The sequence below is a fragment of the Crinia signifera genome, chromosome 8 (genome assembly GCF_055691185.1).
Source record: "Crinia signifera chromosome 8, ASM5569118v1, whole genome shotgun sequence".
Classification (NCBI taxonomy): domain Eukaryota; kingdom Metazoa; phylum Chordata; class Amphibia; order Anura; family Myobatrachidae; genus Crinia; species Crinia signifera.
The window spans coordinates 18588084-18615063 of record NC_139224.1 but is presented as its reverse complement, the minus strand read 5'-3'; the positions used below and the strand labels follow the sequence as shown (position 1 = coordinate 18615063).

The 26980-nt window shown below is 50.7% G+C and overlaps 1 protein-coding gene and 1 long non-coding RNA gene across 3 annotated transcripts in view; one reads left to right on the top strand and one right to left on the bottom strand.

Moving 5' to 3' along the window:
- The window catches only part of CDHR4 (cadherin related family member 4), a 68924-nt gene extending 53864 nt beyond the window's left edge, over positions 1-15060 (top strand). For both annotated transcript variants that reach the window (XM_083155890.1, XM_083155889.1), the window contains 7 exons: positions 1068-1215; positions 5736-5950; positions 8188-8327; positions 10284-10340; positions 11486-11591; positions 11999-12026; positions 14194-15060. In XM_083155890.1, coding sequence (XP_083012016.1) covers positions 1068-1215; positions 5736-5950; positions 8188-8327; positions 10284-10340; positions 11486-11591; positions 11999-12026; positions 14194-14249 — 750 coding nt within the window. In that variant the 3' untranslated portion in view covers positions 14250-15060. The remainder of the gene's footprint in view (positions 1-1067; positions 1216-5735; positions 5951-8187; positions 8328-10283; positions 10341-11485; positions 11592-11998; positions 12027-14193) is intronic.
- Positions 1-26980, bottom strand: part of LOC146025816 (uncharacterized) — a 53044-nt gene that overhangs the window by 25296 nt on the left and 768 nt on the right. The window lies entirely within an intron of this gene.

The following is a 26980-nucleotide window of genomic DNA, read 5'->3' as shown; positions in this document are numbered from 1 at the left end:
TAGTGATCAGTCTCCCTGGTTTGTCCTCACTAGGACCGCTGCTGCTCGACCTTATACATATGTATGCAGTACTGGCCATAGGGTGTTTCCAGCTTAGGTCACCCTTCTCTGTTACTGGCCCAAGCAGTTACTTCCAGCTGCCACCACTAATGGATGGACTGGTGGGTATTGTGAGTGAGCGAGTCCTATTTTAGGGGTGATGTTAGGTATATAGATAAGTCTGATATCTGCTATCTCACAGGCATGGAGGCATGCTCTGAAAAGTAATCCCGGTGCAGGGTAGTCACGTCACACTAATGAGATGAGAGTTCTCAGTAAAGAGGAGTTATATAGAAATAGAGGCAGTCTCACCGCAAGATTAGGTGCGTTGCTGCCTTCCACATATGACTTGATCACAGTGGTGGAAGGTGAACGGCACCTGATCAGGGCACAGAGTACCCGGAGGATGAAAGAGGTAGTGGGCGTCCAGGTAATGACCAGTCCGTGCCACTGTGGCTGTCCTGTAGGAGATAGGTAACACTATTGATCCTAATCAAACCCCCACCAATACAATAAACATATTTGTATATATTCTATGTGTTTGTGTGTGCCAATTTTTTACTTAAACTAATAAAAGTTAAGTCTTAACAATACCAGAAATACAGGGATTTTTCCCTATTGCCGATGTACTGGCACCATAAGTAATTAACAAAAATTCTTGTTTCATCCATGCCGGTCCTCATACGTGTATAGTCCAGCACACTACCCTACTTACTAAAATCATTATTTCCAACTAAATACTTTATTTCATATTAAGAGTTCCCCAACACGAAGAGAGTCTTTCTCCTTTGTAAACTAAACTTCCATATAATGTATGTCCAGTGTTTACACACACGGGATATCGATACGCAATAAATATATTGCAGTATACTACGATCTTATACTGATGTGATAGGGGTTATGTGATACTGTATGTACTGTGCATGTATTGTCCTATAGTATATATCCTGGAATGACGCATCATGATAATATATGTAGTATATATAGACACTGTTGCAGAATGTAACACCCCCTCTTGTCTTTCGTAGGATACTAATGACAACCCCCCAGTCTGCAATCCGACATTCTACAACGTAGTCATTTACTCCACCCTCCTAACCACAGCCCCTGTCCAGAAACTATCCTGCAGCGACCCAGACATTAGCACTACTGCACTGTATTACAGCATTGTGGGAGGTAAGGCAAGCCATGTGCATTCAGCTACACCAATATGGCTGCTATGTACAGAAGGCATCTTCATTTCACTGTACCAGTCACCTGCACCCAGAGGTCTGAGCCAATATTTATAAGAATGCAAACTATACATTAACTAGTAACATCACTGAGAGTATAGCCTATGTGGTAACTACCGTGTTTCCCCGATAATAAGCCCTACCCCGAAAATAAGCCCTACCCTGTGTTCTGGACATCTGTTCAAAATAAGCCCTACCCCGAAAATAAGCCCTATCGAAATACCCATTTTTACGGGTCCATGCACTAAAATATTGGTACAATGCCCCCCAGCTCGACCCCCGCTATCCCCCTCACCTACCCTGCATGATGGATGCCGCAGCGGTATGGTAGCACGGTACCGCTGAAGCCTCCTGGTCCCAGGGATGCATTGCGCATAGCGCATGATGTCACCACGCCTTCCACGCTGTGCTATACAGACTGGCGGGAGCGGACTGTCAGGAGCGGAGTGCCAGCAGCAGCAGCAGCGGCGGAAAGCCTGACAAACGGGGAAAGGTGAGGGGCATGTACAGGTAAAGTCAGCAATGGTGGCATGATGGGGATAAAGGCAGCAATGGGGGCATGATGGGGATAAAAGCAGCAATGGGGACATGATGGGTATAAAAGCATCAATGGGAGCATGATGGGTACTGTATAAACTTAGCAATGGGGGCATGATGGGGACAAAAGCACCAATGGGGGCATGATGGGTCAATGCTATTAAAATAAGCCCTACCCCGAGAATAAGCCCTATAGTGTTTTTTGTTAAAAAAAATAAAATAAGACAGTGTCTTATTATCGGGGAAACACGGTAGGAGCCAGTGACATCACAGAGTGCAGCCTATCTGGTAACTATGAGCCAGTGACATCACTGAGAGTGCAGCCTATACAGTAACTAGGAGCCAGTGACATCACTGGGAATGCAGCCCATGTGGTAACTAGGAGCCAATGACATCACTGGGAGTGCAGCCTATGCGGTAACTAGGAGCCAGTGACATCACAGAGAGTGCAGCCTATGCAATAACTAGTAGCCAGTGACAGCATTATCTGGTGGTCACAGTGTCACTGCAATGCTCACCGCATTATTTGGCCATAACTGCAATGCTCACCGCATTATTTGGCGGTCATAGCATCACTGCAATGCTCACCGCATTATCTAGTGGTCAGAGCGTCACTGCGATGCTCTCCACATTATCTGGTGGTCACAGTAATACTCTCCACATTATCTGTTGGTCACAGCGTCACTGCGATGCTCTCCATGATATCTGGCGGTCACAGCGTCACTGCAATGCTCTCCACATGATCTCAGTCACAGCGTCACTATAAAGACTTTGGTGAGGGCAGTTTCGGTGGAGTAGATGATGGATACCAGACTGGAATGGGTCAAGTAGGGAGTGGGAGGAGAGAAAGGCAGTAATGCAGTTATAAACAATGCGCTCAAGGAGTTTGGAAGCAAAAGGGAGGAGAGAGATGGGTCTGTAGTTGGGGAGGATGTTTGGATCAAGGTTTGGTTTTTAAGGATATGGGAGACAAGACCCAATGAGAGGGATGGATTGAAGAGGTTAGAAGATGGGAACAGGCAGAAGGAGAAAGGAAGGGGAGTAGGCGGGAGGGGATAGGGTCAGATCGGGAGAAGGTGAGGGGGGAGGAACAGATGAGGCCCATGACTTCCTCACCAGATAGATGGGAGAAGGATGTCAGAGTTGGTAGGGGATGGAGGGATTGTGAGGGAGAGGAAGTGGTATGTTGCTGATGGTTTGATGGGATGCGATGTCCTGACTTATGGGGCGATATTTAATAGGATGCCAGGTTTTTGGACCGTTTCTTTCCCGCAAAAACTGCCGAAATTGCGCTTTTTCCGTGAATTTAACATTTTATAGGATGCGAATTGCGGGGGCAAAAAAATCACACTTTTTTCTGTGAATTCGCACATTCTGACCTGGCGATTTTTAGTAACACTTCAATTCGCATCCAGATGTTTTCCCATTATAAAGTATAAAATCCACAAATTTAATGGAATGCGATTTTTGGTAAACGTTACTAAAAATCGCCAAAGAATTAGACCAGGTTCTGACTGGCGAATTTGACAGAACTATGCACAGATCATTGAGATCTGTGTATGGTTTGGTCTTAAATGTGTAAAAGTAAAAAAAAAAAAATGGCATGGGGTCCCCCTCCTGATCATAACCAGCCCTGGGCTCATTGAGCTGGACCTGGTTCCAAAAATATGGGGGACAAAAAGCACAAGAGTCCCCCGTATTTTAGAAACCAGCCCCAGACTCTTGGACCTGTCCTGGTTCCAAAAATACGGGGGACAAAAAAACTGGGGGTTCCCCATATTGTAGAACCAGCACTGGGCTCCAACAGCCCGCTGTGTCATGCCACAGCCAGGGGACACTTTTCACATGCTCACCGTGGCCAGTCAGCCCTGGACAGAGTACCTGGGGGAGTGGAGACCCCCGAATAAAGGGGTTCCCCCCCCCAGGCTTCACCCAACCAGTGCTGAAGCCCGGGGCTGTCCCCGGCGTCTGTGGGTGGTGGACGCAGGGCTGATACACGTAAAAGTTTTTAAAAAACATGGCCTCCCCTGCATGCTGGGACTTGGCGAACCACAAGTCCCAGCATGCGGGGCATCAATGGGCCCCCTTGGACTTGTAGTCCACCTGTAAAAAGAATGTTGAAAAAACACAGACACAGTGAAAAGTAAAAGTTTATTATGAACACATCATTTTACACCAGTATACTTACTACCCCAGGCTCCAGCGTTGTCTGTGTCCCCTGCAGCAGCTCACCCCGCACTGACTGCGGTGTGAGCCGGCTGCCTCCTTCCCTACTGACACCTTGTATAGCCATACCACAGCGCAATACAAGCAGTTAGTGTGGTTGGCTCTATGCATCTCCATGGAGATGCATAGCTCAGCCCTGATTGGCGTCTCTGCTTGTATCTGAATGCTGTAACCTCTTATGTATGCTGTGCCTCCTCGGGATACTTTTAAGGACTTATATTTGAGCAATATACATCCTTTGCCTCAATATGACCATTTTGCGTTTTGCGACCAATAGGATGACTGCACTAAACCTCTTCTCCTGTACTCGGTAAAGGATCTAGCGTCTCCAACTAGCTCCAGCTGATGCCAGTCGGGGGCAGGGCCGTCTTAACAGCAGTGTGGGCCCCTGGGCAAAGCAATGCACTGGGGCCCTTACCCATTCTCCCCTCCTAGGGGTGGGGGGTGCTATCAGCAGCAGTTTTGATGTCCCACGGGTGGCAGGGGGTGCTCTATCTTACACTCAACATGTAGGACCTGGAGCAGTAACTTCTGCTAATTACTCCTTTACTGCACAGGTGGTGGGAGGGAGAACACTAACATGTGGAAGGGGCACTGAGCTGAATGAAGGGTCTCTTGTCAATGACTTCCAGGGAGGTAGGGGGTGTTTTATACGCAGGGGAGAGTTGGATAATGGAGTGGGCTTAATATTCGTCATTTTCCGGTGGACGGGCAGCTTGTTTGACTGCAAATATCGCCATTATCTGGATAAAGATTTCTTAGCCTTCAATAGTATAAAAACCTAGAGTCCCAACTTTCAGGAGGTGCTGGGAACTTGGGGATCAGAGATCAGAAGCCAGAGCAATCCATTGACAAAAATATAAAACTGTACACCAGACGTTTGGAGCTGGAGCAGGGACCGGCTGCTGGAAGGCTGATATCTCTGGTTCTGGGCAAGATAGAGACAAGCCGCTAGTGACGACAGAAAGAGGAGAGTCCCAGCTTTTGGAATCTACTCTCAGAAAAACTAAGTCAGAGAGAACCTGAGAAATATGACTGGGAATTGCAATTAACAGGTCAGATGTGGACTGCTGCTTTGAAGTTGGATATCTCCAGTTCCGATTTTCAAAATTCTGGTATCCCTGGAAAAAGGGGATCCTCATCTATCAGCATAGGGCCCTTATACACCTGGGGCCCCTGGGCAAGCCCTGGTCGGGGTGTGTCAACAGCATGTTGATGCATTCACCTCAGCAAAAAGTACTCAGGTGCCGGCATTGGGCCTGAGGAGGTATCTGTGGTTCCAGACGCCACGTGGTAGGAGTCTGGTGGTCTGGTACTGGAGTCAGTAATGGGCGGTTATGGATGGTAACAGGGAATCCCCTATTGGCCTGGTCCCGTTAGACCAGAAACTGCTGTCTGTGGACCTGAAGGGCATAGTCAGAGCGCAGGGCAGGCGTCCGGTCACAGCATATATTTGGGCTCTGCAAATTACAACATTGTGTTACATGTCCAGAGAAGAGAAATGGCTTGTGGCTTCCGAAGTGGTAATCCGATAGGATACGAATTTCACCACTTGCGGCTTCTGAAGTGTTAATCACTTATTCCTTATAAATATATGGTAACAGGATAAATATTGGCTCAGCTTAGACGGTGGGTGCTCTGCAAGGCTGGTAAGATGGACGCTGTGTACATATATTAATATGGAGCCTTTTATGTTTATAGGTAATAGTAACAACCGATTTGTGATGAGCTCCTCAACTTTGATGCACAATCTGTTCTCCTATAACCCAAATGGGGTGTACGACCCCACAAACTATGAACTGCTCATTAAGGTGATGGACAGTCTGGTTTACCCCCAGTTCAGCACCACTGCCACTGTCTTTGTAACCGTTATTCCCTGGACCACAACGCAGCCCACATCTACACAAACCAGCACGGTGAGTAAATGATCAGTCTGATATCAGTAGGGGAGGAGTGAGGGTGTACCAGTGTGAGTAAGGGAGGAGGGAGGGTGTACCAGTGAGAGTAAGGGAGGAGGGAGGGTGTACCAGTGTGAGTAAGGGAGGAGGGAGGGTGTACCAGTGTGAGTAAGGGAGGAGGGAGGGTGTACCAGTGTGAGTAAGGGAGGAGGGAGGGTGTACCAGTGTGAGTAAGGGAGGAGGGAGGGTGTACCAGTGTGAGTAAGGGAGGAGGGAGGGTGTACCAGTGTGAGTAAGGGAGGAGGGAGGGTGTACCAGTGTGAGTAAGGGAGGAGGGAGGGTGTACCAGTGTGAGTAAGGGAGGAGTGAGGGTGTACCAGTGTGAGTAAGGGAGGAGTGAGGGTGTACCAGTGTGAGTAAGGGAGGAGTGAGGGTGTACCAGTGTGAGTAAGGGAGGAGTGAGGGTGTACCAGTGTGAGTAAGGGAGGAGTGAGGGTGTACCAGTGTGAGTAAGGGAGGAGTGAGGGTGTACCAGTGTGAGTAAGGGAGGAGTGAGGGTGTACCAGTGTGAGTAAGGGAGGAGGGAGGGTGTACTAGTGTGAGTAAGGGAGGAGTGAGGGTTTACTAGTGTGAGTAAGGGAGGTGTGAGGGTACACCAGGGACAATGTCTCTGGAGGGGAAGTTCTGAGGGTACACCGGGGACATTGTCTCTGGTTACTGGAGGGGAAGCACCTAGGGTAGACCGGGGACATGGTCTATGGTTACTGGAGGGGAAGCACCTAGGGTAGACCGGGGACATTGTCTCTGGTTACTGGAGGGGAAGCACTGAGGGTACACCGGGGACATTGTCTCTAGTTACTGGAGGGGAAGCACCGAGGGTACACCGGGGACATTGTCTCTGGTTACTGGAGGGTAAGCACCGAGGGTACACTGGGGATATTGTCCCTGGTTACTGGAGGGGAAGCACCGAGGGTACACCGGGAACATTTTCTCTGGTTACTAGAGGGTAAGCACTGAGTGTACAACAGGGACAATGTCTCTGGTAACTGGAGGGTAAGGTCCAAGGGTACACTGGGGATATTGTCCCTGGTTACTGGAGGGGAAGCACTGAGGGTACACTGGGGATATTGTCTCTGGTTACTGGAGGGGAAGCACCGAGGGTACACCGGGGACATTGTCTCTAGTTACTGGAGGGGAAGCACCGAGGGTACACCGGGGACATTGTCTCTGGTTACTGGAGGGTAAGCACCTAGTGTTCAACAGGGACAATGTCTCTGGTTACTGGAGGGGAAGCACCTAGTGTTCAACAGGGACAATGTCTCTGGTTACTGGAGGGGAAGCACCGAGGGTACACCGGGAACATTTTCTCTGGTTACTGGAGGGTAAGCACTGAGTGTACAACAGGGACAATGTCTCTGGTAACTGGAGGGTAAGGTCCAAGGGTACACTGGGGATATTGTCCCTGGTTACTGGAGGGGAAGCACTGAGGGTACACTGGGGATATTGTCTCTGGTTACTGGAGGGGAAGCACCGAGGGTACACTGGGGACATTGTCTCTGGTTACTGGAGGGGAAGCACCGAGGGTACACTGGGGACATTGTCTCTGGTTACAGGCGGAGAAGCACCGAGGGTACACTGGGGATATTGTCTCTGGTTACTGGAGGGGAAGCACCGAGGGTACAACGGGGACAATGCCTCTGGTTACTGGAGGGTAAGCACCGAGGGTACACTGGGGATATTGTCTCTGGTTACTGGAGGGGAAGTACTGAGGGTACATTGTCTCTTGTTACTGGAGGGGAAGCACAGAGGGTACACTGGGGACAGATTCCCAGAGCCCTTAATAGCACTAAAGTATTATAATAGCTAAGTCATGGCAGAAATTGGGTGTAGGTGGTGGCCGGAGCTGGGTTGTATAGGGATGGAATTGTGTGCACACTTGTAGACAGCAAGTTGGTCCTTCTGGAGTTTTTTATTTATATGACACTGTCTGAGTATACCAGGCAGTGGGGCATCTGTCAGGCAGTGGGGTATCACTCAGCCAGGCAGTGGGACAATTCCCCGGTCCATTCACGCCTGGATAAGGTCATTGGGAATTCTTAATCCTGTTTCTCCCGATGTCCTGATGGATGACTAACCATCGATGTCTGTCTGGTATTGGGCAGAGCGTTGCTCATGGGTCAGATGTATGGCCTGTATTACACAGCCTTACAATTAGCTGCAAAGTATTATATTATAACTCATCCTCTATTTTCCAGACTCCCGAAAAGCAAACTAAGATCGTCACTCAGAACCTGGACTACTGGGAGCCCGATGTCTGGTTTGTGGTGATTCTGACGCTCACTGCAGCTCTACTATTGGCTGCCATTGGTCTGCTGACCTGGGCTCTGTGTAGAGGGTATGTGCTCTGTCTCCTATAACATTACAGACTGCTATGAACCAATATCTTGCTCCACCTCTGCTGTTCATACTTTATGCTGGGGTCTGCTTAGGCTGTGTGAGAGGCAGGGGCAGGGCTGCCATCAGAAATTGTGAACCCCCCCCCAACAAAATAAAAACCTGTTCCTGATGCTCTGGTTCTGAGGCTGCAGGAGGAGAGGATCTGTGTGAGGGGAGGGTTAGGTTTAGACTGTGGGAGGGGGGGGGGGGAGGGTGTTAAGCAGTAGGGGGGGGGGGGTTAGGCTACGTGAGGGGGAGAATTAGGGTTAGGCTGCAGGAGGGGGAGGGTTATGGTTAGGCTGCGGGAGGGGGAGGGTTAGGCAGTAGGGGGTTAGGCTATGTGAGGGGGAGGGTTAGGCTGCAGGAGGGGGGGGGTTAGGCAGTGGGAGGTTAGGGTTAGGCTGCAGGAGGAGGAAGGTTAGGCAATGGGCGGTTAGGGTTAGGCTGCAGGAGGGGGAGGGTTAGGCAGTAGAGGGGAGGGTCAGGGTTAGTAGCAGGAGGAGGGTTGGGCAGTAGGGGGGTAGGGGGGGTAGGGTCAGGCAGTAGAGGGAAGTAGGGGGGGGTCAGGGTTAGTAGCAGGAGGGTTAGGTTGCAGGAGGAGGGCTGGGCAGTAGGGGGAGGATCAGGCAGTAGGGGGGGTAGGCTGCAGGAGTAGGAGGGTCAGGCAGTAGAGGAGTCAGGGTTAGGCTGCAGGAGGAGAGGGTCTGTATGAGGGGAGGATTAGGGTTAGGCTGCGGGAGGGGGAGGGTTAGGCAGTAGGGGGTTAGGCTATGTGAGGGGGAGGGTTAGACTGCAGGAGAGGGGGTTTGGCAGTGGGAGGTTAGGGTTAGGCTGAAGGAGGAGGAAGGTTAGGCAGTGGGGGTTAGGCTGCATGAGGGGGAGGGTTAGGCAGTAGGGGGGGGTCAGGGTTAGTAGCAGGAGGAGGAGAGTTAGGTTGCAGGAGGAGGGTTGGGCAGTAGGCTGCCGGTGTAGGAGGGTTAGGCAGTAGGGGGTTAGGGAGGAGGCTGCCGGTGTAGGAGGGTTAGGCAGTAGGGGGTTAGGGAGGAGGGTCAGGCAGTAGAGGAGTCAGGGTTAGGCTGCAGGAGGAGGAGGGTTATGCAGTAGGTGGGAGGGTCAGGCAGTAGAGGGTTCAGGGTTAGGCTGCAGGAGGAGGAAGAGGGTTAGTCAGTTGGGGAGGTTAGGGGGCAGGTCAGGCAGTAGAGGGGTCAGGGTTAAGCTGCAAGATGGTGAGGGTTAGGCTGGGGGAGGGTCAGACAGTAGGGGGCCAGGGTTAAGATGCAGGAAGGGGAGGGTTAGGCAGTAGGGGGGCCAGGATTAGGCTTCAGGAGGAGGAGGGTTAGTCAGAAGGGGAGTTTAGGGGAGGATCAGGCAGTAGGGGGGGGTTATGGTTAGACTGCAGGAGGGGGAGGGTTAGGTTGGGGGATGGGGAGTGTCAGGCTGTAGGGGGGGTTAGGGGGAGGGACAGACAGTAGGGGGGCAGGGTTAGGCAGGAGGGGAGGGTTAGGTTGGGGATGGGGAGTGTCAGGCTGTAGGGGGGTTAGGTGGAGGGACAGACAGTATGGGGGGCAGGGTTAGGTAGCAGGAGAAGAAGGGTTAGGCAGTAGGGGGGAGTAAGGCTGTGGGAGGGCTAAGGGAGGGTTAGGGCTGTAGGGAGAGAGGGTACGTATACCTACCCAACCCTGTCGTTATTCTGATCATTGTGACCGCTGAGACCCCTTCCGCCAGACTCACGTATTAATTTCCCTGTAATGATGCAACGTTGTTTCCTGCATGATCAGACACCTTCACTATTGCCCCCAGCTGGTATACTAGTGCCATGCCTCATACGGGATAACACAGACACGGTCTCCCATGGGGAGATACAAGGGTCAGTACTGCTGCCACCTGAAATATTTCTCTGTATTTCTTTCCTCAGGTCCCAGTTCTGTGCACGAGGCCCAAAGGAGGCAACGGAGCCCCTATTGCAGAATCGGTGAGTGCGCCGGAAGTTGTGTGGGAATCGGGGGCTCTAAGTGGCCTGTCTGCAAATCCCCACAGGACTCTAGAGTGCTGCAGAAGTGTGACTTTACTCGCTGCATCATGCTGAATAATGGCTGCTGAGGCACTGTCTGTATAGCATACATCCAGGGCCGTGGTTATATGGTATAGAATAGGGGTGTGGTATATGGTCCCGACAATCCTAAGCCCGATGTCGGGATCCCGACTGGCCGGACTCAGACAGCATGGCGAGCGCAACAAAGCCCCTTGCAGGCTCACTGCGCTCGCCATGCTGCGGGCATGGTGGCTCGCTACGCTTGCCACCTATTCTATTCTCCCTCTATGGGGGTCGTGGACCCCCACGAGGAAGAATAGCCGGTGGCCGTCGGGAACCCGTCTGTCAGTGTTTTAACAGTCAGGATCCCGACTGTCGGGTAAATGACTGTCGGGACCCCGTCCGGCACCCATAGAATAGGTACAGCACTGTCTGTATAAGACATGGGGAGCGGCAGCACTGCATACATCCAGGGCCGTGGTTATATGGTATAGAATAGGTACAGCACTGACTGTATAAGACATGGGGAGCGGCAGCACTGCATACATCCAGGGCCGTGGTTATATGGTATAGAATAGGTACAGCACTGACTGTATAAGACATTGGGAGCGGCAGCACAGCATACAGTACATACAGGGGCTGTGGTTATATGGTATAGAATCGGTACAGCACTGACTGTATAAGACATGGGGAGTGTTAGCCCAGCATACATCCAGGGGCCGTGGTTATATTGTATAGAATAGGTACAGCGCTGAGGGATAATATAATGAGGATAGATACCAGTCAGCCCGCACCAACAATGGTACTGTGGAACATCTGCAACTCAGTGGGCTACGGCCGACCATGCCAGAGACTAGAGTGGGGCACATCTGCCACCTTAGAGGGCTCCAGCGGACCATGCCATAGACCTGAGTGTGGCACATCTGCCACCTTAGAGCGCTACAGCTGACAATGCCAGAGATCAGAGAGGATGGCACAGCTGCCACCTTGGTGGTCTTGCCGACACCACCCAGTTATTAGCGTATAATAACTTCTGGAGACAGGAAGTGATGTAACCTGACACATTATATTCCTACTCCTAACAGCTCACTAACAAATCCCGAAGCAGCCGCTGACCTCAGTAACCAGCCACCAGCGCCACCGCCAGCCAAGGAGAAGAAGGATATTGCCCCAATCAGCCCCCTGAGCCTGGTACGTACCATCCCCCATACTCACACATATGGGCACAAGGAGGGCCATGTTATTAAACACCAGCATACCCACTCTTATTACAAGACCGACACAAGCCCATTACCTGATCATTTATTTTCACTTGGATACATCCAATGACACCCATTTGATGGTACCAGGTGCCCCTTGCAGTACCGATCTCCGCCAGTTGGTATTTGATCCGGGGCACTACACTGATGAGATCCCATCACTTGCCCACTTATGTCCTTCTGAGAACCAGCCATGTGCCACACACTGATCCCACCTGCCTGGTGCCCTAGCAGTACAGCTTTGTGTGCCCAGCTGCCAGCACCTTACAGTACTGCCATGGTCTGTAGTATGTTATGTGTACAGTATGTATGTAATATGTCTCTCTGCTTCTTCTACAGCAATTTGATGGCCGAGCCAAGGATCCGGGTAAGTAAATTACCTCAGAAATATCTCATTTAGCCAGATCTGTCTCTCATCCCCTGTGTATATAACGTTCCCGCCCAGCGGGATACACAAACCCGCCCCCCCAGGGAAAAGACCAGTGTTCTATATGTATAACGTTCCCACCCAGTGTTATACCCAAACCCGCCCCCCCTAAGGAAAAGACCAGTGTTCAACTCACCCCACCCTCTTGACATCACCTCCCCCTGCCCAACCAGGGATGCAGTACATGCCCAACATCCACCATTTCTGCACAGCCACCATTACTCCCGCACCCCCCCTCCCGCGTTTCGCGGGACCCCCGCAACCCCCCCATCCCGCGATTTGCAGGACCCCTGCAACCTTCCGCGATTCGCAGGCCCCCCGCAACCCCCTCCCGCGATTCGCGGCACCCCCACAAACCCCCGCCCCTCCCGCGATTCAATTATTCGATTTGCGGGCCCCCTGCAACCCCTCCCACGATTCACGGCACCCCCCGCGGACCCCCTCCCGTGATTTGTGGCCCGCCGCGGTTCATGCCCCCGCCCCCCCCCTCCTGCGATTCACCACGCCCCCTCCCGCGATTTGCGAACCCCAGCCCCCCTCCCGAGATTCGCGCCCCCCTCCCGCGATTTGCGGACCCCCTGCCCACGAATCACGGCACCTGCCCCGGAGGTTCGTAACCCCTCCCACGATTCACGGACCCCCATGGCACCTCCCGTGATTTACACCCCCCTCCCATGATTCACGCCCCCCCCCCCCCCCCCCCGCAATTCACGGCACCCCCAAGACCCCCCCTCCCGGGTAACTGAGGCGTTACCTGCGGGATCATACAGGAAGTTGTAATGCCAGTCAGGATCCGGGTAACTGAGGCGTTACCTGTGGGATCATACAGGAAGTAGTAATGCCAGTCAGGATCCGGGTAACTGAGGCGTTACCTGTGGGATCATACAGGAAGTAGTGATGCCAGTCAGGATCCGGGTAACTGAGGCGTTACGTGTGTGATCATACAGGAAGTAGTAATGCCAGTCAGGATCCGGATAACTGAGGCATTCCATGCGGGATCATACAGGAAGTAGTAATGCCAGTCAGGATCCGGGTAACTGAGGCGTTACCTGTGGGATCATACAGGAAGTAGTAATGCCAGTCAGGATCCGGGTAACTGAGGCGTTACCTGTGGGATCATACAGGAAGTAGCTGGAACTTATGTTACTATGGGAGTAATACAGAAGTCGCTCATCAATGAGAAGTGCAGTGTGTATACTATAGGCCGCAATGTACCAACACTGTGCAATACCACTGCACAGAACGCGGGAATGCGATAATTGCTGCACTCACCGCTATGTATGTTACGCAGCTGAGTGTAGTGAAGCCGCGGTCACCTGATGTAGGATGTTATGTTTTGGAGCCTGATTCAGGGCTGGCCGCAAATGCCAAAACAGTATGCAGACGTTCGTTGGTAATCAGCCTTCTGAGTAATGGGGCTCATCCTCCAACATGGGGTGGTCCTCCTTTGCCACAAACTGCCAGTTGCGCCAATCGATGGACAGCGATTATCGCATTATTTATCAAAGTCCCGATTGTTCGATCCCCGCAATGGGGAATTGGGATTTTTAAGCATGTTGAACATTGCCAAGCCCCCGACGAGATGATCAGGGGATCAAAGGATTTCCTCAATAAACAGCAGATATTGGGCTAGATTCTCTAAGCTTCAAAAGTGATAAAATGGAGAGTGATAAACAGCCAGCCAATCAGCTCCTACCTGCCATGTCACAGACTGCGTTTGAAAAATGTCAGACAGGAGCTGATTGGCTGGTTGTTTATCACTCTCCATTTTATCACTTTTGAAGCTTAGAGAATCTGGCCCGTTATGTGCTCATAGCCCTACAGCTGTGCAGCGTGGCATCAGGCGATGTATGCGCCATTGTTACGGTGAGGATCATAGCCGTACCCTGTGAGGTGCCCCCTGGGTTTGAGCCGCCATCACACAAACGCTCCCTGACAGTCACTCACTTTGGGAATAAATGGTCGCTGTAACCAGCGTCACCAGACCTTGGCGCCATATACGCAGTGCGACTGACACCAGTTCCACAGCGTACATGGCTATTGCGTCCATACGTGACTCAGGAGGTGTAAGGCTGGTCCTCCATAATCATGCCATTTTTGTCCTTAGTTACAGGCAGAGATTATCTCTTCAACAGCCACACCGGGGAGAGAAGATGGGTGTGAGGAGCGCCGCGGAGAATTGTGGACATGCTCTGAATGATATGAGGCCTTCGTGGCAGACACACAGCTGAATAATGCGCCCAATGGTGGCAAATATGATTCAAATATTTATGTAACAGCAAATCTGATTGAGACTTGCAGTGCATCTAATCAGAACAGACCAGCACACTTAGAATGTATTATTTGGGTAGTGCTTGGTATAATTATGTGAGATATAGTGCAGTACCTTCTCATTGCCTGCAGGTGGCGTTGTCTGATGATCTTTCCACACACAACCATAGCACTGGTGCCACCTGTGGGCTGTTCAGCAAAGTGACTCCATTCAGTGCAATGAGTCTGTCTGACAGTCTGTCTGTACCCCACACATACACACAGACCATGGATACCCTCCAGTCCACTCCCATTTACCCCGCCAGGTGGATCTGCATCAGAGGAGTACAGCTATAGGACCGGCACTGGAGAGAGGCGCCCTCCGAGGACGGATCTGCAGTAATAAGGGTTGAATGGGAGCAGCCTACATCTCCGTTATACTGACACATAGAGGAAGGGGGTTATCAGAGACTGGATAGTGATCCCTGGGGGTCACACGGATGTACGAACGTCCTATTCCTAGTGCTCAGCAGGTTGATGCACAGAGAACCTTTATACCACAAGACAATACTGAGGATTATTGGAACATCCTGGTAACAGCTCAGCCTGCACATAGAACCTGTGTATATTACTTATGTATAGTGATCATGAGCCAATATGTGTGCTGGGATTTGTAGTACCACATCACCTATTTGCAATATTAAATTGAATTCCAGATGATGCGTTTGCCTTAAAACCTCTCCTGCAAGCATTTCATTCATATGTTATTGTGTAAGCGTATATTGTGTGACTTTATAATAATCACTCAGGTAAATCATTGCAGGAGGTTACTTTGTGATTAACCTTAGTTACTACGTCATCGCCTCTCGCTGGGATAAGAGGCGAAACGCGTCAGTATCTGTGGGACGTTCTATTGCACATTTTGGACGTAAAACAGCGGTAAAGGGGTCGGTGTAAATATATAACCCTGAGATTGTACATTACATGAAGGCAGTGATATCACATAATATACTATATATGCAGAAGTAACATCATATAGTAAATAGCTACAGCTATGTGAACGTGTATCCTAGAGTATAATAACCCAAGGGAAGGGGTGGGGCACAGTGCCGTATGGGAACCAACACCATAAATCAGTGCCCCCATCAGGCATCTCCACTGGGACTATAATGAGCCCTATGAAGCCCCATCAGGCATCTCAGCTTGGACTATAATGAGCCATATGAAGCCCCATCAGGCATCTCAGCTGGGACTATACTGAGCCCTATGAAGCCCCATCAGGCATCTCAGCTGGGACTATACTGAGTCCTATGAAGCCCCATCAGGCATCTTCACTAGGACTATAATGAGCCCTATGAAGCCCCCATCAGGCATCTCAGCTGGGAGTATAATGAGTCCTATGAAGACCCCATCCGGCATCTCAGCTGGGACTATACTGAGCCCTATGAAGCCCCCATCAGGCATCTCAGCTGGGACTATAATGAGCCATGTGAAGCCCCCGCCAGGCATCTCAGCTGAGGGTATAATGAGCTCTATGAAGCCACCATCAGGCATCTCAGCTGGGGGTATAATGAGCCATGTGAAGCCCCCATCCGGCATCTCAGCTGGGGCTATAATGATCCCTATGAAGCCCCATCATGCACCTCAGCTAGGAGTATAATGAGCCTGTGAAGCCCCCATCAGGCATCTCAGCTGGGACTATAATGATCCCTATAAAGCCCCATCATGCACCTCAGCTGGGACTATAATGAGTCCTATGAAGCCCCATCAGGCATCTCAGCTGGGACTATACTGAGTCCTATGAAGCCCCATCAGGCATCTTCACTAGGACTATTATGAGCCCTATGAAGCCCCCATCAGGCATCTCAGCTGGGAGTATAATGAGTCCTATGAAGCCCCCATCCGGCATCTCAGCTGGGACTATACTGAGCCCTATGAAGCCCCCATCAGGCATCTCAGCTGGGACTATAATGAGCCATGTGAAGCCCCCATCAGGCACCTCAGCTGGGGCTATAATGAGGCCTATGAAGCCCCATCAGGCATCTCAGCTGGAACTATAATGAGCCCTATGAAGCCCCATCAGGCATCTCAGCTGGGACTATAATGAGCCCTATGAAGCCCCATCAGGCACCTCAGCTGGGGCTATAATGAGCCCTATGAAGCCCCCGCCAGGCATCTCAGCTGAGGGTATAATGAGCTCTATGAAGCCACCATCAGGCATCTCAGCTGGGACTATAATGAGCCCTATGAAGCCCCATCAGGCATCTCAGCTTGGACTATAATGAGCCATATGAAGCCCCATCAGGCATCTCAGCTGGGACTATACTGAGTCCTATGAAGCCCCATCAGGCATCTCAGCTGGGACTATACTGAGTCCTATGAAGCCCCATCAGGCATCTTCACTAGGACTATAATGAGCCCTATGAAGCCCCCATCAGGCATCTCAGCTGGGAGTATAATGAGTCCTATGAAGACCCCATCCGGCATCTCAGCTGGGACTATACTGAGCCCTATGAAGCCCCCATCAGGCATCTCAGCTGGGACTATAATGAGCCATGTGAAGCCCCCGCCAGGCATCTCAGCTGAGGGTATAATGAGCTCTATGAAGCCACCATCAGGCATCTCAGCTGGGGGTATAATGAGCCATGTGAAGCCCCCATCCGGCATCTCAGCTGGGGCTATAATGATCCCTATGAAGCCCCATCATGCACCTCAGCTAGGAGTATAATGAGCCTGTGAAGCCCCCATCAGGCATCTCAGCTGGGACTATAATGATCCCTATAAAGCCCCATCATGCACCTCAGCTGGGACTATAATGAGTCCTATGAAGCCCCATCAGGCATCTCAGCTGGGACTATACTGAGTCCTATGAAGCCCCATCAGGCATCTTCACTAGGACTATTATGAGCCCTATGAAGCCCCCATCAGGCATCTCAGCTGGGAGTATAATGAGTCCTATGAAGCCCCCATCCGGCATCTCAGCTGGGACTATACTGAGCCCTATGAAGCCCCCATCAGGCATCTCAGCTGGGACTATAATGAGCCATGTGAAGCCCCCATCAGGCACCTCAGCTGGGGCTATAATGAGGCCTAGGAAGCCCCATCAGGCATCTCAGCTGGAACTATAATGAGCCCTATGAAGCCCCATCAGGCATCTCAGCTGGGACTATAATGAGCCCTATGAAGCCCCATCAGGCACCTCAGCTGGGGCTATAATGAGCCCTATGAAGCCCCCGCCAGGCATCTCAGCTGAGGGTATAATGAGCTCTATGAAGCCACCATCAGGCATCTCAGCTGGGGGTATAATAAGCCATGTGAAGCCCCCATCAGGCATCTCAGCTGGGGCTATAATGAGCCCTATGAAGCCACCATCAGGCATCTCAGCTGGGACTATAATGATCCCTATGAAGCCCCATCATGCACCTCAGCTAGGAGTATAATGAGCCTGTGAAGCCCCCATCAGGCATCTCAGCTGGGACTATAATGATCCCTATGAAGCCCCCATCATCCACCTCAGCTGGGACTATAATGAGCCCTATGAAGCCCCCATCAGGCATCTCAGCTGGGGCTATAATGAGCCCTATGAAGCCCCCATCAGGCATCTCAGCTGGGGCTATAATGATCCCTAAAAAGCCCCATCATGCACCTCAGCTGGGAGTATAATGAGCCCTATGACGGACCCATCAGGCATCTCAGCTAGGGCTATAATGAGCCCTATGAAGCCCCCATCAAGCATCTCAGCTGGGGCTATAATGAGCCCTATGAAGCCCTCATCAGGCATCTCAGCTGGGACTATAATGATCCCTATAAAGCCCCATCATGCACCTCAGCTAGGAGTATAATGAGCCTGTGAAGCCCCCATCAGGCATCTCAGCTGGTACTATAATGATCCCTATGAAGCCCCCATCATCCACCTCAGCTGGGACTATAATGAGCCCTATGAAGCCCCCATCAGGCATCTCAGCTGGGGCTATAATGAGCCCTATGAAGCCCCCATCAGGCATCTCAGCTGGGGCTATAATGATCCCTAAGAAGCCCCATCATGCACCTCAGCTGGGAGTATAATGAGCCCTATGACGGACCCATCAGGCATCTCAGCTAGGGCTATAATGAGCCCTATGAAGCCCCCATCAAGCATCTCAGCTGGGGCTATAATGAGCCCTATGAAGCCCCCATCAGGCACCTCAGCTGGGGCTATAATGAGGCCTATGAAGCCCCATCAGGCATCTCAGCTGGAACTATAATGAGCCCTATGAAGCCCCATCAGGCATCTCAGCTGGGACTATAATGAGCCCTATGAAGCCCCATCAGGCACCTCAGCTGGGGCTATAATGAGCCCTATGAAGCCCCCGCCAGGCATCTCAGCTGAGGGTATAATGAGCTCTATGAAGCCACCATCAGGCATCTCAGCTGGGGGTATAATGAGCCATGTGAAGCCCCCATCCGGCATCTCAGCTGGGGCTATAATGATCCCTATGAAGCCCCATCATGCACCTCAGCTAGGAGTATAATGAGCCTGTGAAGCCCCCATCAGGCATCTCAGCTGGGACTATAATGATCCCTATGAAGCCCCCATCATCCACCTCAGCTGGGACTATAATGAGTCCTATGAAGCCCCATCAGGCATCTCAGCTGGGACTATAATGAGTCCTATGAAGCCCCATCAGGCATCTCAGCTGGGACTATACTGAGTCCTATGAAGCCCCATCAGGCATCTTCACTAGGACTATAATGAGCCCTATGAAGCCCCCATCAGGCATCTCAGCTGGGAGTATAATGAGTCCTATGAAGCCCCCATCCGGCATCTCAGCTGGGACTATACTGAGCCCTATGAAGCCCCCATCAGGCATCTCAGCTGGGGCTATAATGAGGCCTATGAAGCCCCATCAGGCATCTCAGCTGGAACTATAATGAGCCCTATGAAGCCCCATCAGGCATCTCAGCTGGGACTATAATGAGCCCTATGAAGCCCCATCAGGCACCTCAGCTGGGGCTATAATGAGCCCTATGAAGCCCCCGCCAGGCATCTCAGCTGAGGGTATAATGAGCTCTATGAAGCCACCATCAGGCATCTCAGCTGGGGGTATAATGAGCCATGTGAAGCCCCCATCAGGCATCTCAGCTGGGGGTATAATGAGCCCTATGAAGCCGCCATCAGGCATCTCAGCTGGGACTATAATGATCCCTATGAAGCCCCATCATGCACCTCAGCTAGGAGTATAATGAGCCTGTGAAGCCCCCATCAGGCATCTCAGCTGGGACTATAATGATCCCTATGAAGCCCCCATCATCCACCTCAGCTGGGACTATAATGAGCCCTATGAAGCCCCCATCAGGCATCTCAGCTGGGGCTATAATGAGCCCTATGAAGCCCCCATCAGGCATCTCAGCTGGGGCTATAATAATCCCTAAGAAGCCCCATCATGCACCTCAGCTGGGAGTATAATGAGCCCTATGACGGACCCATCAGGCATCTCAGCTAGGGCTATAATGAGCCCTATGAAGCCCCCATCAAGCATCTCAGCTGGGGCTATAATGAGCCCTATGAAGCCCCCATCAGGCACCTCAGCTGGGGCTATAATGAGGCCTATGAAGCCCCATCAGGCATCTCAGCTGGAACTATAATGAGCCCTATGAAGCCCCATCAGGCATCTCAGCTGGGACTATAATGAGCCCTATGAAGCCCCATCAGGCACCTCAGCTGGGGCTATAATGAGCCCTATGAAGCCCCCGCCAGGCATCTCAGCTGAGGGTATAATGAGCTCTATGAAGCCACCATCAGGCATCTCAGCTGGGGGTATAATGAGCCATGTGAAGCCCCCATCCGGCATCTCAGCTGGGGCTATAATGATCCCTATGAAGCCCCATCATGCACCTCAGCTAGGAGTATAATGAGCCTGTGAAGCCCCCATCAGGCATCTCAGCTGGGACTATAATGATCCCTATGAAGCCCCCATCATCCACCTCAGCTGGGACTATAATGAGCCCTATGAAGCCCCATCAGGCATCTCAGCTGGGGCTATAATGAGCCCTATGAAGCCCCCATCAGGCATCTCAGCTGGGGCTATAATGATCCCTAAGAAGCCCCATCATGCACCTCAGCTGGGAGTATAATGAGCCCTATGACGGACCCATCAGGCATCTCAGCTAGGGCTATAATGAGCCCTATGAAGCCCCCATCAGGCATCTCAGCTGGGACTATAATGATCCCTATAAAGCCCCATCATGCACCTCAGCTGGGACTATAATGAGTCCTATAAAGCCCCATCAGGCATCTCAGCTGGGACTATACTGAGTCCTATGAAGCCCCATCAGGCATCTTCACTAGGACTATAATGAGCCCTATGAAGCCCCCATCAGGCATCTCAGCTGGGAGTATAATGAGTCCTATGAAGCCCCCATCCGGCATCTCAGCTGGGACTATACTGAGCCCTATGAAGCCCCCATCAGGCATCTCAGCTGGGACTATAATGAGCCATGTGAAGCCCCCATCAGGCACCTCAGCTGGGGCTATAATGAGGCCTATGAAGCCCCATCAGGCATCTCAGCTGGAACTATAATGAGCCCTATGAAGCCCCATCAGGCATCTCAGCTGGGACTATAATGAGCCCTATGAAGCCCCATCAGGCACCTCAGCTGGGGCTATAATGAGCCCTATGAAGCCCCCGCCAGGCATCTCAGCTGAGGGTATAATGAGCTCTATGAAGCCACCATCAGGCATCTCAGCTGGGGGTATAATGAGCCATGTGAAGCCCCCATCAGGCATCTCAGCTGGGGCTATAATGAGCCCTATGAAGCCGCCATCAGGCATCTCAGCTGGGACTATAATGATCCCTATGAAGCCCCATCATGCACCTCAGCTAGGAGTATAATGAGCCTGTGAAGCCCCCATCAGGCATCTCAGCTGGGACTATAATGATCCCTATGAAGCCCCCATCATCCACCTCAGCTGGGACTATAATGAGCCCTATGAAGCCCCCATCAGGCATCTCAGCTGGGGCTATAATGAGCCCTATGAAGCCCCCATCAGGCATCTCAGCTGGGGCTATAATGATCCCTAAGAAGCCCCATCATGCACCTCAGCTGGGAGTATAATGAGCCCTATGACGGACCCATCAGGCATCTCAGCTAGGGCTATAATGAGCCCTATGAAGCCCCCATCAAGCATCTCAGCTGGGGCTATAATGAGCCCTATGAAGCCCTCATCAGGCATCTCAGCTGGGACTATAATGATCCCTATAAAGCCCCATCATGCACCTCAGCTAGGAGTATAATGAGCCTGTGAAGCCCCCATCAGGCATCTCAGCTGGTACTATAATGATCCCTATGAAGCCCCATCATGCACCTCAGCTGGGAGTATAATGAGCCCTATGACGGACCCATCAGGCATCTCAGCTAGGGCTATAATGAGCCCTATGAAGCCCCCATCAAGCATCTCAGCTGGGGCTATAATGAGCCCTATGAAGCCCCCATCAGGCACCTCAGCTGGGGCTATAATGAGGCCTATGAAGCCCCATCAGGCATCTCAGCTGGAACTATAATGAGCCCTATGAAGCCCCATCAGGCATCTCAGCTGGGACTATAATGAGCCCTATGAAGCCCCATCAGGCACCTCAGCTGGGGCTATAATGAGCCCTATGAAGCCCCCGCCAGGCATCTCAGCTGAGGGTATAATGAGCTCTATGAAGCCACCATCAGGCATCTCAGCTGGGGGTATAATGAGCCATGTGAAGCCCCCATCCGGCATCTCAGCTGGGGCTATAATGATCCCTATGAAGCCCCATCATGCACCTCAGCTAGGAGTATAATGAGCCTGTGAAGCCCCCATCAGGCATCTCAGCTGGGACTATAATGATCCCTATGAAGCCCCCATCATCCACCTCAGCTGGGACTATAATGAGTCCTATGAAGCCCCATCAGGCATCTCAGCTGGGACTATACTGAGTCCTATGAAGCCCCATCAGGCATCTTCACTAGGACTATAATGAGCCCTATGAAGCCCCCATCAGGCATCTCAGCTGGGAGTATAATGAGTCCTATGAAGCCCCCATCCGGCATCTCAGCTGGGACTATACTGAGCCCTATGAAGCCCCCATCAGGCATCTCAGCTGGGACTATAATGAGCCATGTGAAGCCCCCATCAGGCATCTCAGCTAGGGCTATAATGAGCCCTATGAAGCCCCCATCAAGCATCTCAGCTGGGGCTATAATGAGCCCTATGAAGCCCTCATCAGGCATCTCAGCTGGGACTATAATGATCCCTATAAAGCCCCATCATGCACCTCAGCTAGGAGTATAATGAGCCTGTGAAGCCCCCATCAGGCATCTCAGCTGGTACTATAATGATCCCTATGAAGCCCCCATCATCCACCTCAGCTGGGACTATAATGAGCCCTATGAAGCCCCCATCAGGCATCTCAGCTGGGGCTATAATGAGCCCTATGAAGCCCCCATCAGGCATCTCAGCTGGGGCTATAATGATCCCTAAGAAGCCCCATCATGCACCTCAGCTGGGAGTATAATGAGCCCTATGACGGACCCATCAGGCATCTCAGCTAGGGCTATAATGAGCCCTATGAAGCCCCCATCAAGCATCTCAGCTGGGGCTATAATGAGCCCTATGAAGCCCTCATCAGGCATCTCAGCTGGGACTATAATGAGTCCTATGAAGCCACAACCAATGGGTTGTATACAAGATGGTGGTAATCCCCTGGGCAGAGACATAGAGGGGGAAATTTACTAAGAACAATAATACCAATATACCATGAATACGAATTGCCGTATTTTTGGCATAGTAAATGCCGAAAATATGAATATGCCTGTTTTAGGCGGATTTAGCTTAATAAATTTCCCCCATAATGTACAGGAGATTGCAGTCACTATGGGGCAGATGTACTAATCTGCCTATAACGTTTTGAGAATAACGAGTCCCGCTTCTCCAGCATAACGTGGAGAAGCGGGCAAACGTTATAGGCAGATGTATTAACCCCCCAAAGCCGATAAGGAGAGCCGTTATCCCCAGCGTTAACGGCTCTCCTTATCGGCTCCCTCGCCGACCCGCACATGCGCAGTCGCCGTCGCCCCCCCTGGCCGACTAACTGGGCATGCGCGAGATCTCGCTAAAACCGCGAGATCTCCAGCGCAGCCCAAGCCAGACGCAGGGCTAGCGTTGTCCCCATAGTGGGGGATAGGACAACGCTAGCCCTGAGCTGGCGAAGCGGCCGGGGTGAATTAACGCCTTGAAGGCTGTTAATACATCACCCCGGCCGTTAATCCCTGGGGGGGATTGCAGGGACAGCCCCGCCGAGCGTAACTCGGCGGGCTGTCACTAGCGCACGTTAGGTGCGCTAGTAATACATTAGGACAGACGTAATCCCCCCCAGTTAACCAGCGTTAAGTACATTTTTGCACTTAACGCTGGTTAATACATCTGCAAACTGACAAATGATCTCAACTCCGGACAACCAGATCCTGCGCAGACAATGGATGGTCTGTATGGTTCAACCAGCTGCTAGTGTAAAGTAGACCTGACAAAAACCCCTTCCGCCTCTTCCCAGTGGCGGCTAAATGACGAAACCAGAGGAAGGCACCGAGGTACCTAATTGGGGGTCGGTCCTTATCACCAGCGCTTTTATCGGAGAAAAGGAAAAAACACTACCACACTTCCCTCAAAGGTGAATGGCGTTCCTCTTCTCCGTACATGAATAACCTGGGTTAAAATAACCAGTATCCCGTTCGTCACTGCACGTATCAAATCCCCATACACTTGTCGCCAGTCTCCCTCATGGGAAGAAAAGAGAAATATATGGTGCAGAACAAACTTTTATTCAGGGACACAATAAAACATTAAAAATAGCCAGGAGATGTAAATGGGTGGAATTTACCTGTTTGGCAAGAGAAGAGATGAGATGTATATATAAATTCGATACGCTCAAACCTAATGGCCTCAATGCAGATTTTGAGGTCAAATGGTTTCTATAGAATTTTAGTCTCATGGGTTCCCTGCACTTTTATCTCTAGTTCTTATCATTATTTTTATCATTCATTTTTATATTACCATTTTTATCATGTTCACCTTGATTTTATGTACCATTATGTATTATATCTATTAGTGACGATTAGATGTTTATCAAATGTTTTATATGTATTCCTGTATCACGCATTGGTTTTAACCGTATTCTTTATGTATTTTTAGTGGAAACCTTATTAGGGCCACTATTGATGCCCCGAATGAAATAAACCAAGGGTTGATGACTCAGGGGATCATTTCCTCCACTTAACAGATCCAAACCTCTATGCTGAAAGTGGAGATCTAATACGCGCTGGACGTCATATACAAGTACATCACTTCGTCCATTCACTTCAGAAGCGGGATGTACGCATAACACTACAGCGTCTCACGCAGGGTCCATGCGTGTCATGGTACAGGAAGTGAAGTCCATGCGTGTCAGGAGACAGGAAGTAAATGCCGGAACTACACGCAGTTTTCATGCGTGTCACCCTACCGGAAGTGTTCTTCCGTAAACCGGAAGTCCACGGAGCCGGTTCCCGTGCGGATTCAGTAATCAGTCACCTATATAAACTGCTCCTTACCTTACACAGCTACACTCCTTGAAAAAGGACACTGGTAGTGTCCGAAACGCGTCGGAGTAGCTGTGTTTCTTGGACCAGGGGATTTCTATGAAGTGGACTTTACGTGCCTATATGTGGGACTGTTTGCAGTGACTTACCCGGGATTTGATCGCCGCATCCATGCCCATTTGAGAGCCGATTCCATCTGGTTCTCCACATTCTGCGGTAAATTCCACCCATTTACATCTCCTGGCTATTTTTAATGTTTTATTGTGTCCCTGAATAAAAGTTTGTTCTGCACCATATATTTCTCTTTTCTTCCCATGAGGGAGACTGGCGACAAGTGTATGGGGATTTGATACGTGCAGTGACGAACGGGATACTGGTTATTTTAACCCAGGTTATTCATGTACGGAGAAGAGGAACGCCATTCACCTTTGAGGGAAGTGTGGTAATACATCTGCCCCTATGGGCCTTATTTTGGTTCACTCTTTCTGACAAAATCCTTCTTAGATGGACAAAACCATGTGCACTGCAGGGGGGCAGATGTAACATGTGCAGAGAGAATTAGATATGGGTGAGTAATTTTGTTTCTGTGCAGGGAAAATACTGGCTGCTTTATTTTTACACTTCAATATAGATCTCACTTTGAAATAAAACCCCACCAAATCTAATTCTCTCTGCACATCTGCCCCACCTGCAGTGCACATGGTTTTGCCCATCTAAGAAGGATTTTGTCAGAAAGAGTGAACCAAAATAAGGCCCTCTGTGACAGGTGACCCCTATGCATACTTGCCCATACCTCCACACATGACCCTCTCCAGGAGGAACACATTGCTCTGCTCCTGGACTTCCCTTTTAATGTATGATTGCCAGCACCTGAGTTGAAACACCTTTCTTATCAATTAACCTGTTCAACACAGGTGCTGGCAATCATACACAAAGGGGGAAGTCCAGGAGCAGAGCATTGTGTCCCTCCTGGAGTGGGTCATGTTGGGAGGTATGCTTGCCTACCTGACCCTCTCCATGAGGGAGAAAATGCTCTGTTCCCGGACTTCCCTGTTAATGTAGGATTACCATCACCTGTGGTGAAACACCTTTCTTATCAATTACCTAGCTCCCCACAGGTGATGGCAATCATCCATTAACAGGGAAGTCCGGGAACAGAGCATTTTCTCCCTCATGGAGAGGGTCAGGTAAGCAAGTGTGCCACTATGTGCGGGGCATAATGTACAGGAGGAGAATACAGTCACTATAATGTGACAGGTGACCGCTATGTGCGGGGCAGAGACATATAATGTACAGGAAATTACAGTCACTATAATGTGACAGGTGACCACTATGTGCGGGGCAGAGACATAATATACAGGAGGAGAATACAGTCACTATAATGTGACAGGTGACTCATGACTGCTATGTGCAAGGCAGAGACATACAGGAGATTACAGTCACTATAATGTGACAGGTGACCGCTATGTGCGGGGAAGAGACATACAGGAGATTAGTCATTATAATGTGACAGGTGACCGCTATGTGCGAGGCAGAGACATATAATGTACAGGAGATTACAGTCACTATAATGTGACAGGTGACCACTATGTGCGGGGCAGAGACATATAATGTACAGGAGATTACAGTCACTATAATGTGACAGGTGACCTCTATGTGCGGGGCAGAGACATATAATGTACAGGAGATTACAGTCACTATAATGTGACAGGTGACCACTATGTGCGGGGCAGAGATATATAATGTACAGGAGATTACAGTCACTATAATGTGACAGATGACCGCTTTGTGCGGGGCAGAGACATATAATGTACAGGAGATTGCAGTCACTATAATGTGATCGCTATGTTCGGGGCAGAGACATATATGTACAGGAGATTACAGTCACTATAATGTGACAGGTGACCTTTATGTGCGGGGCAGAGACATATAATGTACAGGAGATTGCAGTCACTATAATGTGACAGGTGACCGCTATGTGCAAGGCAGAGACATATAATGTACAGGAGATTACAGTCACTATAATGTGACAGGTGACCGCTATGTGCGGGGCAGAGATATAT